Source organism: Salmo trutta, chromosome 38 (genome assembly GCF_901001165.1).
Source record: "Salmo trutta chromosome 38, fSalTru1.1, whole genome shotgun sequence".
Taxonomy (NCBI): Eukaryota; Metazoa; Chordata; class Actinopteri; order Salmoniformes; family Salmonidae; genus Salmo; species Salmo trutta.
The window spans coordinates 861,300-875,010 of NC_042994.1; the positions used below are offsets into that span (position 1 = coordinate 861,300).

The following is a 13,711-nucleotide window of genomic DNA, read 5'->3' on the forward strand; positions in this document are numbered from 1 at the left end:
TTCTGGAGAGAGGATTCTCTCAAAGCCTTCTACATCACAGGAGTAGTTCCCTGCATCCTCACTGCTGACTGGGTCTAGGATCAGGCTGTTATAACTGCTGACTGGGTCTAGGATCAGGCTGTTATAACTGGTGACTGGGTCTAGGATCAGACTGTTATAACTGCTGACTGGGTCTAGGATTAGGCTGTTGTAACTGGTGACTGGGTCTAGGATCAGGCTGTTATAACTGGTGATTGGGTCTAGGATCAGGCTGTTATAAGTGCTGACTGGGTCTAGGGTCAGGCTGTTATAACTGGTGACTGGGTCTAGGATCAGACTGTTATAACTGCTGACTGGGTCTAGGATCAGGCTGTTGTAACTGGTGACTTTGTCTAGGATCAGGCTGTTATAACTGGTGATTGGGTCTAGGATCAGGCTGTTATAACTGGTGATTGGGTTGGTCAGACGTTGTCCGTTCTTGTACCAGATGTATGTGGGGTTGAGACAGACTGTACATTTGGTTCTACATCTCAGTGTGACTCTCTCCCCCTCTGACACAGAATCCATCTCCAACAGGATATCTAAGAGGAAACATTAGTCACATTTGACTCCAGACAGGCTTGTCATGTGATTAGACTTGTCATATTACAGTACTAACTGTAGGTGGAGTATTACCTGTGACAGTCAACATCACACCAGGAAGACCAGAACATCTCCCCTCATCTGTTGTTAGTAATGTGAATTTGTATTCAGCTGAGTCCTTCTCTGTCAGGTCTGTTATTATCATGGTGTGGTGGTTCTCTGTGGTCCTATTGTACTCCACACGACCTGTATACTCTGGATATGAACTGAGATCTACAGGGTGTTTCTGTGTAAACAAGAATGAACCTTGTTCTATATAACTAGTGGGATGAGTGTAAGAGCAGGATATGTTCACTGTGGAGGCCTTCAAGACACAGATTCTCCTCTTGGTGTAAGTCACCCTCCAGCAGTTGTGACCCTGAGCACCTGAAAATACAATAAATCGTTTTTTTTCACACATACCTTGAATGTAGCAAGTTGCCTTACTTTGTTAAAAGAAAGGTTTGCTACAAGTGATCCCAATAGAATCCAGACTCGCACACTGCAGGAGAGTGGAGATCCTCATGGACTTTTACAGCACAGGAGGAACTCTCTGTTTTAGGACTCCAGACAGTGTTGTTGGGAAGTGGACTGAGGAAGAGGCTGTCCATTCCTGTACCAGATGTTGGTGGGGTTGTCAGTCAGAGTACAGGTGGTGCTACACGTCAGTGTGACATTATGTCCTTCTGCTACTCTGTCAGGAGTCACCTTCACCTGCAGGCCTGAATGAGAGTTTATGAGAACGTTATAATCTGTCATGACAGACTGTTCTGGGATCTGTAATTAAAAGTAGGAAATTCATCAAATTCATCATTTAACCCCTTTTATTGTTACTGGTATGTGTTTATTGTACTTTACTGTGTTCACCATATTACAGTACCTGTAACAGAGAGACTGAATCTATCTGAGTCAGACTTCCATCCTGAGTTGTCTGTTTTATATCTGAAGTCAAATGTTGCTATGTCACTCTGTCTCAGGTCTGTGATTCTCAGGATGCAGTCCTTCTCTGTAGTTCCACTGTACTCCACACAACCATCATACTTAGGGTCCCATCTCAGATCATACGACTTACCATTCAACCATTGGTTAAACCAGACTATCTCTGTGACTTGGGTCCAACTGGGAACATGACAGGTCAGGACCACTGATGACCCCTTTAAGGCACAGATCATCACAGTATTTTGTCCCAGAACACCTGAAACACAGTGTCACAGGACTCAACCATGAGAGAACTTCATCTGTGACATCAAGACTATAAAAAAACAGACATTACAATATTACATCCAAATGCATGTAAACATGTACAGGATACTGTAGGACCCATCTTCTCAAATGTACATTCCCTTATATCATTCTAGTATTAATTTCAATATACATCATGGAAGTAAAAAGCACTGGTGGCCAGGGTTGGGGTCAATCCCATTTAAATTATAGTCAATTCTGAAAGTAAACCAAATTCCAATTATACATTTTCAAAATGTTTCTAACTGAAAAGCATTGGAAATAATTGGAATTGGAATTTCAGTCTACTTCTTGAATTGAGTGAAATTGTAATGGAATTGACCCCAACCCTGCTGGTGGTGGACAACATTATACTGCTGCTGCTGCTGATGTGCAGAAGTGTGAATGGAAACCAGAGATAAGCATCACTCAGTGAGGTATGAAAGATAACTATTTATAGTGAAGTGGAGACACCTAACAGAACACACCAGAATAACATTATGATTCTTATCCTTTTAGAAATGTCTGTAGATTGACATACAGGGCAACTGAAACATTATGAAGGAGACCATACCTGCTACAGACCAGAGAAAGACCACCAACACACTTCCTGCTGTTCTCAAGGCCATTGTTGCATCTCCCACCCTGCAGTCTTAGAAACATAAACAACAAGTCACTCTATAGCTGGTGAATAACTCCACCTGATACATTGAAGTAGAAACTGTAAATGGGGTACAGGGCCTCATCACTGAAAATGAACCAGGCTCATATTGTGTTGTGTTGTATTGTGCTATATGGTTGTCTATGTGAATACTGTCTGTCTGTAAGTCTATTGCACTATGTATGTAATGTGTGTGACGTGTTGCATGTCTGTCTACGTCTGTCTATTTAGGCTGACATGATGTATGACGCAAAAATAATATCCCAATGTATACAATAGTCATCATCATTATCAACAACATCAACAACAACAATCACTTATTGAACAGATGTGTAGAACTGTAAACACATATTTCTACATTGTTCTGAAGCTGTATTATTCTCAGAACCCCAAACATAGGAGGATAAATGTTCAATCCTCTACGGTCCGTCAAGCTGAACAGCAGCCTAAAGACTGACCACCAGGTTCAATGATAACTCCTATCCCCAAGCTGTGAGGCTAAACAGCAAGTGACTCAAACACACACACACACAAACACACACACAGAGAGAGAGAGACCATCTGTAGTGAAGGCCCATAAGGCCCATAGAGTCTGTATCAAAGTCTAGAGAGCTGGTTGTTATGGATGTAGAAAAGTTAAAACACACATCCTACATAGTATAGATGTTCACACTACTCCCTATCAGTCTGGTCCTAAAGGGCCCTCAGATAAATCCACTATGTCATTCACACACACACACACGGGTCCACACACTGAGCAGGGATTCAAATGTTTGTCTGCATGTCTTTTTTACCCAGGTTAATCATCTCATCCCTATGTAGATCAACACTCCTACTCTGAGACACTTTATGAATACTGACCCTGATGTAACAACCAAAACACAGCTCAAAACATAACAGGAAGTAAAATGATACATTACCCTCAAGAATATGACTAATGACTAAAAACAAATAACCCAAAACTATATTTCAAGATATTGTCAAGAGTACTTACAGAGTGAAGTGAAGGAGAAAGGTCCTGTACAAAGAGTCAACTTACTGTCAATGCGTGGAAACAAAAGGTGGTCTACTGAAAGTGTTAGCAGGCATTTTTTTCATTTTTTTACATTTTAGTCATTTAGCAGACGCTCTTATCCAGAGCGACTTACAGTAGTGATTGCATACATTTCATACATTTTTCTCCGTACTGGTCCCCCGTGGGAATCAAACCCACAACCCTGGCGTTGCAAACACCATGCTCTACCAACTGAGCCACACGGGACAGGCGTAGCCTAAGTGTGAGTTCTGTGGCTGATACATTTTAAAGTAGCCTAGTCAGGTCATTAACATGCATGAACAGCATGTCACATAAGGGATGTTACTGTATCTAAATAGAAAATGGTCTAAAGTCAGCATACTGTAGTTACATTTCTTTATTTGAGGAGTGGGCCTTCATGTTTTACAAGAGACAAAATGTGACCCATTCCCATCACTCCATATCAGCTGGTACTGAAGGTTCCAGAACAGATGAAAGGGGTAGTATGTTTGGTTCCAGTGTTCCATACTAGAGCGCTCCCTACTTGCAACTCAACATTATTACAGCCTCCAGTCTATATGTCTCTACTTGTCTAGGAAATCCCAGACGTAGTGAAACAGCTACAACCTTGTTAACATTGTGGGAGGCAACCTGTCTGCCCAGGGAGACTAATATGTCCCAATCATATCCTCGTCCACTTGGTTCAATAACAAAATAACAAACTGGCAATAAGGCCGAGGGAGGGAAGGAAATCACTTTGATTGACACTTCAAACACTCATACTGTATGTCCAGTGTTCTGTCTGTGGGGGTTGACACCCCCCAACCCAACACCCCCATTCTATCCAAGACTCCTGTTCTCTTTTAAAGTAGGGACAATGTTTCCCTTCCTCTTTATTATTCTGTTCTTCCTCCCTCTGTCATATCCGGACATTGTGTGGTGTTCAGGGTGGCCATGTTTTCTTGTATCTTCCTCTCTGGTCAGGCTTAGAGAGAGAGAGAGAGAGAGAGAGAGAGCGAGAGAGCGAGACATTGTTACAGAACTGTATATTAACATAATATGACATTTGAAATGTCAATACTCCTTTGGAGCTGTTGTGAGTGTAATGTTTACAGTTACATTTTTATTGTTTATTTCGCTTTTGTTTATTATCTTAAAGTGAAAGTCCTCAATGGTGCTGCCCATGCTAAAACTGGCTTTTGGGCACTAGAGTCCTCTGTCTATCTCCATGGAGGTATGATATGTGAGTTGATTGCTTAAATATGTTTATAAATTATAGTTGATGTTTTGACAAAGACAGATGTCCTTACCCTGTGGAGGCATACTGGAAGGCTGAGGAGGTGTTGAGGCCTATAGAGTTGGTCCTCTGAGGAGAGGGAGGGGTTCTCTGCATCCAGCGGTCTGGGTACCTGATCACCAGCCTGGTGCTCTTCAGCTCCACCCCCTGGACAGAAGGACAAACAGCAGGCACCAGTGTGTCGGAGGAAACACTGTTTAACTGACGACCGACGTCAGCTTGCAGGCGCCAGGCCACAAGGAGTCGCTAGAGCACGATGAGACAAGGACATCCCGGCCGGCTAAACCCTCCTCTATCCCAGACGACCCTGGGCCAATTGTGCTCCGCCTCATAGGTCTCCTGGTCACAGCCGGCTGTAACAGTCCGGGATCGAACCCGGGCCTGAAGTGCTGCCTTAGCACTCATTGTTGAATTTGTGATTTCCAACTTGTTGTGTAATGTTTATGTCCAATGGCCAATGAGCACCGATACGTTTTATCTATAATTTCATATGACAAAGACTGATAAGGATTTGCCAGTAGATTGTCGACTTGATGCATGATGATGACTGCTTGTCTAGCTTGCTAGCTAAGATTGAAAGTTTGATGTTGACATGATCAGTCCAGTCAAAGTTACGGTAGATTTAATGCGACTTGATGTAATTTTGTCTAAGCCAATGACCTTGAGCCTTTTTGGATGGGCATTTCTAATGTAATTCTATGGCAACACCCAAGGGGCTTGAAATTTCGAGCTCTACCCATAGATTTTGTGGTGACATAGTGTCCCCATGAGTGACAGAACACTGAGCCAATCACGGCACAACTAGAGAACATTACCAACCCCTACGCTCCGTATGTTATGCTGGCTGCCCCACCACCACAGAAAGCACTAAGCTAGGCTGAAACACCTGCATTTTGGAGCTGCCTTACTCAAGAAAACAAAAACGAGACCATGTTTGTATTCAACTTTATTAATGCAATGCTTTATTTTTTTAAACTTTGTTTGCAAACTGATATGTGACACGTATTAATGCCAAAATACCATTCAAAACAAGCAACAACAAAAAAGCTAACCAGGTGGGGCTCAAAACAGATTTATCTCTGCATCAGCTGCCTTGAATGACGTGTCGCCACTGCATGTTTTTAGAAATTATAGACAAGTTGACTAACAAATAGCCAACCAAAATATCGGAAATTACAAGTAGAAATATGTCTAAATTATTCAAAAAAGAATTCTGCAGTCTTTGACTGTAGCCTATAGAACATTTCTATATTTGTAGGCTAGTGTTGGGTGTGGACCTCAGATCTTCACTTTATATAGTGGGGTGGTTGGAGATGGGTTATTAGGTTAACAAACAGCTGACCAGTGAATGTAACTGGTGAGGATCAGTGCTGGGTGTTGATCTGTTCAATGGTGACATCATGTGTCCAATAGGCAGAAATACAAGAAACAGCAGAGTGGAAATAGTTATGGATCAATGTATTAATAGTTAATCAACTAATGAATGTATTTATTGTCTTAAACTTTTAGCTTATTTACAACATGAAGCTTATATGATGTTTATCCTGTATAAACTGAAAAGGTAAACATGTAATGTAAAATGAACAATATGGTAAAACCTAAAATAAAATAATAATTCATTTAAAATATGCAATAATGTCTGACAGCAATACAAAGTAAAAACTGCAAATGTTTAAATGTATGTAATGTACTGATTACATGTATTTTTATAAAAAAAATATCATGACACTGAACAACATGGTATTACGTATTATAAAATTAGTAATAATATCTGACAGCAATACAAAGTAAATCATCATCAACCACTTCAGAAGAAACTTGACCCAATAGCTAAAAATATTAAAAAGCTGTTATCAATATTATCCATATTAGTTGCTGAGGAAAGTAGGACTATTGATGTTATAAAACATCTGTATATGGCAATATCCCATTTATCATCAATATACATAATTATCATTATAAGAAAATAAAATATATATTCCAGCATTTACTCAAAAGTTAAAGTTCATGGTCTGGAAAAACTTGTAGATATGGCAGCAATAGAATAGAGGTGTAAGGCCTAGTTTTGTATTCGAACCTTCAGTCCAGATTGTGTGGTGCTTCTCTTCAGTCCAGGTTCTGTGGTGCTTCTCTTCAGTCCAGGTTCTGTGGTGCTTCTCTTCAGTCCAGGTTCTGTGGTGCTTCTCTTCAGTCCAGGTTATGTGGTGCTTCTCTTCAGTCCAGGTTCTGTGGTGCTTCTCTTCAGTCCAGGTTCTGTGGTGCTTCTCTTCAGTCCAGGTTCTGTGGTGCTTCTCTTCAGTCCAGGTTATGTGGTGCTTCTCTTCAGTCCAGGTTCTGTGGTGCTTCTCTTCAGTGGGAGATTCCCCTCACATTCTGAAAGAAGACATACTGAAGTAGCACTCCCACTAAACATTTTATATACACACATTTACTGCCAGGGTGTCATACTCTGGTGACCTGGTCCTCATGTTCAGAGGTGTGTACGTGTCACTGTCAGGACGGACTCTCTACACACAGACAGACAGAGAGAGAGAGAGAGAGAGACAGACAGAGAGAGAGACAGAGAGAGAGACAGACAGAGAGAGAGACAGAGAGAGAGACAGAGAGAGAGACAGACAGAGAGAGAGACAGAGAGACAGAGAGACAGAGAGACAGAGAGAGAGACAGAGAGAGAGACAGACAGAGAGAGAGACAGAGAGACAGAGAGACAGAGAGACAGAGAGACAGAGAGAGAGCGAGTATGAAAGAGAATGTCGTGACACAGTAAATGAATGAAAATGGAGTTGTAACTTAGGGTTTCCCAAAGTCAGAGCTGGGGACCCCCTGGTTGCACGTTTAGTTTTTTGCCCTAGCACTACACAGCTGATTCATATAATCAAAGCCTGATGAGTTGGTTATTTGAATAAGGGGGGTCCTGGTGTAACTGATGGGATCACCTGTTTGTCTGATGTGGCATCACCCACTCCAGTGGATCTCCTGTAAAGAGGGACAGTGCGTTCTGCTCTCTACTGACCTCTAGTGGACGTTGATTCGTTACAAATACAGTTTAGCAGTTAATGGCGTTTGGCCAATAAATTAATGAATGAATTAAGTTAATAACAAATCAAAGAGCTTAGGTGAAAGAATAATATAAATAACATTTTCCCAAAGATGCATTTCAACTCACCTGAACCACATGAAGCCAGAGAGACAGAGGATGAGAACCAGAACAACCACTATGATTCCTACAGCTGCAGTCAAAATTGAGGTTTGTTTCCCTAAAAGATAATATTGATGATATGAGTACATGTTATTATGAACTGAAAATGAATATATGGCAATACAGGACATTAATGCAATACTTGTGTATATATAAGCCTATTTAAATACAAAGTGTAATAAGGCAAACTAGAAGAAGATTACCTTGAAACATAATTTCTTATTGAACATCATTTTGTATTGAAGTATTGAATATGTAACTTTACCTGCTACAATGATCATCAGAGCTGTAGAGTTCTTAGATGCTATTGTATTCTCAGCCTCACAGTAATATTCTCCTCTGTCCTCAGAGCTGATGTTAGTGATGCTGTAACTCTGTCCTGATGCTTTTGGTGAGGTTACATTCTTCTTGTACCAGGTGTATTTGTCCACAGGTGGGTTGGCATCACTGCTGCAGGTCAGAGTCACTGAACTGCCCTTCACTATTTCACCAGAGGGACTGGCTGACACTGAGGTGTTCCTTGGGCTATCTGGTGTAAAAAAAACAGTGGATTTAAATATGCGTTTACATTTACAGCTAATATCTTTCACTACAATGTTAACATAGCAAACTAAAGGTTTAAACCCCATGTTCTTACATGTGACAGTGAGAGTCTCTTCAGCAGAGGGGAGATCCTCATGGCCTTCTACAGCACAGGAGTATCTGCCTGTATCCTCACTGCTGACTGAGAATAGTCTATAGACAGGAGAGTAGGTGTTGCTGTTTGGTATAGGCTGTCCATTCTTATACCAACTGTAGCCTGTGATGGGGTCCAGTGTACATTTGGTTCTACATGTCAGTGTGACATTCTCCCTCTCTGACACAGATGTAGGATCCATCTCCAACACAACATCTGGAGTAAAAGGAAACAAATCATTATTCTCCTCCTATATATGTCCTCATATGTGAAGTACTACACTTGTTTTTTTATGTTACATACCACTACATGTCTGTATAACTGCCCTTAATTGCAGTCATTTAATACATTTATTTCGATTTATTTAGCCAGGATAGTCAACTCTGTAATAAATCCACTGTTTTCCAGGAAGTCCTGGCTTCCATAGAATAAATAATAACACAAAATTCTCATTAGCATACAAAAGCATAGTTAAAATCACATTATACACTGAAGTACACATATCATATGCATTAGCATACATACAAAACCACACTCACATTACAGCTATCTACAGTTGAAGTCGGAAGTTTACATACACCTTAGCCAAATACATTTAAACTCAGTTTTTCACAATTCCTGACATTTAATCCTAGTAAAAACTCTCTGTCTTAGGTCAGTTAGGATCACCACTTAATTTTAAGAATGTGAAATGTCAGAATAATAGTAGAGAGTGTTATATTTTCGCTTTTATTTCTTTCATCACATTCCCAGTGGGTCAGAAGTTTACATACGCTCAATTAGTATTTGGTAGCATTACTGTTACATTGTTTAACTTTTGTCAAACGTTTCGTGTAGCCTTCCACAAGCTTCCCACAATAAGTTGGGTGAATTTTGGACCCTTCCTCCTGACAGAGCTGGTGTAACTGAGTCAGGTTTGTAGGCCTCCTTGCTTTTTCAGTTCTGCCCACAAATTTTCTAGAGGATTGAGGTCAGGGCTTTGTGATGGCCACTCCAATACCTTGAATTTGTTGTCCTTAAGCTATTTTGCCACGACTTTGGAAGTATGCTTGGGGTCATTGTCCATTTGGAAGACCCATTTGCGACCAAATTTAACTTCCTGACTGATGTCTTGACATGTTGCACAAAGTAGATGTCCTAACCGACTTGTCAAAACTATAGTTTGTTAACAAGTAATTTGGGAGTGGTTGAAAAACTAGTTTTAATGACTCCAGCCTAAGTGTATGTAAACTTTCGACTTAAATTGTATGTGTCATAGATGTGAGATGTGTGACTGATTACCTGTGACAGTCAGGGAGACAGGTGAGCCAGCAAACCTTTCTCCAGATGTTATGAATCTGAACCTGTACCCAGCAGAGTCACTCAATCTCAGGTCTGGGATTCTCAGGGTACAGTCACTCTTCTTATCCCCAAGGTACTCTATATGACCCTCATACCCTGGCACTGAGCTCAGATCTTCAGGATCCTTACCAGACTCCCATTTAGTAAACCAGAAAGCTTTTTTGATCTCATGATAACTGGGATATGTGTAAGAGCAGGATATGTTCACTGTTGACCCCTTCAAGGCACAGATACTCTGGCGGGTGTAAATCACACTCCAACACTTCTGACCTGAAATGCAAGAAGACAACAGAACACCTTATATAAATCTTAAATTACAATATCTACCAGCATACACTGATGTTGTTTATAAAGTAGAAGAAAACTAGTTAAATAGTTGACAGTAGTGAAAACCATAATTATGAAATAATGATCAATATTCATTGATTAATTGACATAATGTCACAGGCATCGTAAGGGACAGACCAAAATGCAGCGGGTATAGTGCTCATCTTTCTTCTTTATTTGAAAGAACACTCAAAACAAAATAAACAGATGATGAAACAGTTCCATAAGGCACACAGGCTATACAGAAAATAACCACCCACAAAGACACAGGAAAAACAGGCTGCCTAAGTATGGCTTCCAATCAGAGACAATGAAAGACACCTGCCTCTGATTGGAAGCCATACTTGGCCACACATAGAAAAAAGAAACATAGAAATAGAAAACTAGAACCAAAAACCCCTAGAACCAAAAATAAAAACACACAAAACAAACAACCCCCTGCCACGCCCTGACCAACTATAATTACAAATGACCCCTTTTACTGGTCAGGACGTGACACATAAGTCTCACAACCTGAAGAAAATTGCATTTATATGAAAAAGTCCAGACTCACACACTGCAGGAGAGTGGAGATCCTCACGGCCTTTTACAGCACAGGAGTAACTGTCTGCATCACTAAAGTAGACTGAGTACAGGCTGGAAGTGTCCTCCTTTACTTTGTGTCCGTTCTTGTACCAGATGTAGGTGGGGTTGTCAGTCAGAGTACAGGTGGTGATACAGGTCAGTGTCTTATCCTGATGTCCACCAGTCACCTTCACCTGAAGATCTGGAGAAAAAACAATATCACTGTAAATCTCTTTATCACTGACTTATCACTCTAATACAAAGATGGAAGAAATCCTATGTTATACAGACATAAACACAAACCAAGACAATTTTCCCAATCTAAATGGAATTCAACAGTTTAGCTTTATTGAATGTAACTGTACCTGTGACAGACAGAGTGACTCCAGGACTGCCAATATATTTCCCGTTCTGATCTGTTTTAAATCTGAACTTATACTCAGCTGAGTCTCTCTCTCTCAGGTCTGTGATTATCAGGTTGTGACCATTCTTCTTATCCCCATGATACTCCAGACGACCTGCATACTCTGGTTCCTGACCCAGATCTTCAGGTTCTACACCAGTCCCCCATTTAGTGAACCAGAAGGTTGATGTGACTTTATGACCAATGCGATATGTGTAAGAACAGGTCAGCTTCACTGTTGACCCCTTCAAGGCACAAATACTCTGTGTGGTGTATGTCACACTCCAGCCATTCAGCCACAGAAACACTAAACAGTCACAGAAAACAAGGGAATTACATTAAGTCAAAGTCTATTGGCTCACACTGACAGCATGGTTTGTCCACACTTTGTTGCCATAGTTGCTGATTTGAGTGTGATTGGAAACCAGAGATATCTTTCACACCTCACTGAGTGATGCTTAACTATTTAAAGTGAAGTGGAGACGCCTAACAGAGCACACCAGAATAATAAAATGCAAATGTAATTTTCACATTTTACAAATGTCTGTACATTGACAAACATATCAAGTTATCAATGAGACCATACCTGCTACAGACCAGAGAAAGACCACCAACACACTTCCTGCTGTTCTCAAGGACATTGTTGCATCTCCAACCCTGCAGTCTTAGAAACATAAACAACAACTCACTCTATAGCTGGTGAATAACTCCACCTGATACATTGAAGTAGAAACTGTAAATGGGGTACAGGGCCTCATTACTGAAAATGAACCAGGCTCATATTGTGTTGTGTTGTGCTTTATCGTTGTCTATGTGAATACTGTATGTCGGTATTTCTATTGCGTTATGTATGTGTACGTATGTATGTATTGTATGTACAGTACAAGTCAAAAGTTTGGACAGACCTACTCATTCAAGGGTTTTTCTTTATTTTTACTATTTCCTTTTCTTTATTTTTACATTTCAGAATAGTAGTGAAGACATCAAAACTATGAAATAACACAAAGGAATCATGTATTAAGCAAAAAAGTGTTAAACAAATCAAAATATATTTTATATTTGAGATTCTTCAAAGGAGCCACCCTTTGACTTAATGACAGCTTTGCACACTCTTGGCCTTCTCTCAACCAACATCATGAACCTCTCCCCACAGGTGTGATTACTACCTCTGAGGTTTTAGAGCTTGAGGTAGTCACCTCATACAAGTACTTGGGAGTTTGGCTAGACGGTACACTGTCCTTCTCTCAGTACATTTAAAAGCTGCAGGCTAAAGTTAAATCTCGACATGATTTCCTCTATCGTAATCACTCCTCTTTCACCCAAGCTGCCAAACTAACCCTGATTCAGATGACCATCCTACCCATGCTAGATTACAGAGACGTAATTTATAGATCGGCAGGTAAGGGTGCTCTTGAGCGGCTAGATGTTCTTTACCTTTCGGCCATCAGATTTGCTACCAATGCTCCTTATAGGACACATCACTGCGCTCTATACTCTTCTGTAAACTGGTCATCTCTGTATGCCCGTCGCAAGACCCACTGGTTGATGCTTATTTATAAAACCCTCTTAGGCCCCACCCCCTATCTGAGATATCTACTGCAGCCCTCATCTTCCACATACAACATCCGTTCTGTCAGTCGCATTCTGTTAAAGGTCTCCAAAGCACACACATCCCTGGGTCGCTCGTCTTTTCAGTTCGCTGCAGCTAGCGACTGGAACAAGCTGCCAGAAACACTCAAACTGGACAGTTTTAGCTCAATCACTTCATTCAAAGACTCAATCATGGACACTCATACTGACAGTTTTGTCTGCTTTGCGTGATGTATTGTTGTCTCTACCTTCTTGCCCTTTGTACTGTTGTCTGTGCCCAACAATGTTTGTACCCTGTTTTGTGCTGCTACCATGTTGTGTTGCTACCATGTTTTTGTCATGTTGTGTTGCTACCATGCTGTGTTGTAATGTGTTGCTGCCATGCTATGTTGTCGTCTTAGGTCTCTCTTTATGTAGTGTTGTCTCTCTTGTCGTGATGTGTGTTTTGTCCTATATTTTAATTTAATTTATTTGAATTTTAAATCCGAAACCCCCATCCCCGCAGGACGCCTTTTGCCTTTTGGTAGGCCGTCATTGTAAATAAAATACAAATCTTAAATAAACCTCTTAAGGATCCACCCCTTTTTTTCTATTTTAGCCTAAAGTGACATACCTAAATCTAACTGCCTGTAGCTCAGGCCCTGAAGTAAAGATATGCATATTCCTGGTACCATGAGAAAGGAAACACTTTGACGTTTGTGGAAATGTGAAAGGAATGTAGAAGAATATAACACATTAGATCTGGTAAAAACTAATACAAAGAAAAAACCAACTGTTTTTTGTATTTTTTTGTACCATCATCTTTGAAATGCAAGAG

At 40.6% G+C, this 13,711-nt stretch overlaps 1 protein-coding gene across 6 annotated transcripts in view; it reads right to left on the bottom strand.

Moving 5' to 3' along the window:
• The window catches only part of LOC115178712 (uncharacterized), a 361,651-nt gene that overhangs the window by 272,232 nt on the left and 75,708 nt on the right, over positions 1 to 13,711 (bottom strand). For 4 of the 6 annotated variants that reach the window (XM_029739985.1, XM_029739989.1, XM_029739991.1 and 1 more), the window contains exons 2-3: positions 11,891 to 11,968; positions 11,267 to 11,611 (exon numbers count right to left, since the gene is read on the bottom strand). The exons of the other annotated variants lie outside the window; for them this stretch is intronic. In XM_029739985.1, coding sequence (XP_029595845.1) covers positions 11,267 to 11,611; positions 11,891 to 11,968 — 423 coding nt within the window. The remainder of the gene's footprint in view (positions 1 to 11,266; positions 11,612 to 11,890; positions 11,969 to 13,711) is intronic. 6 annotated transcript variants of the gene reach the window in all.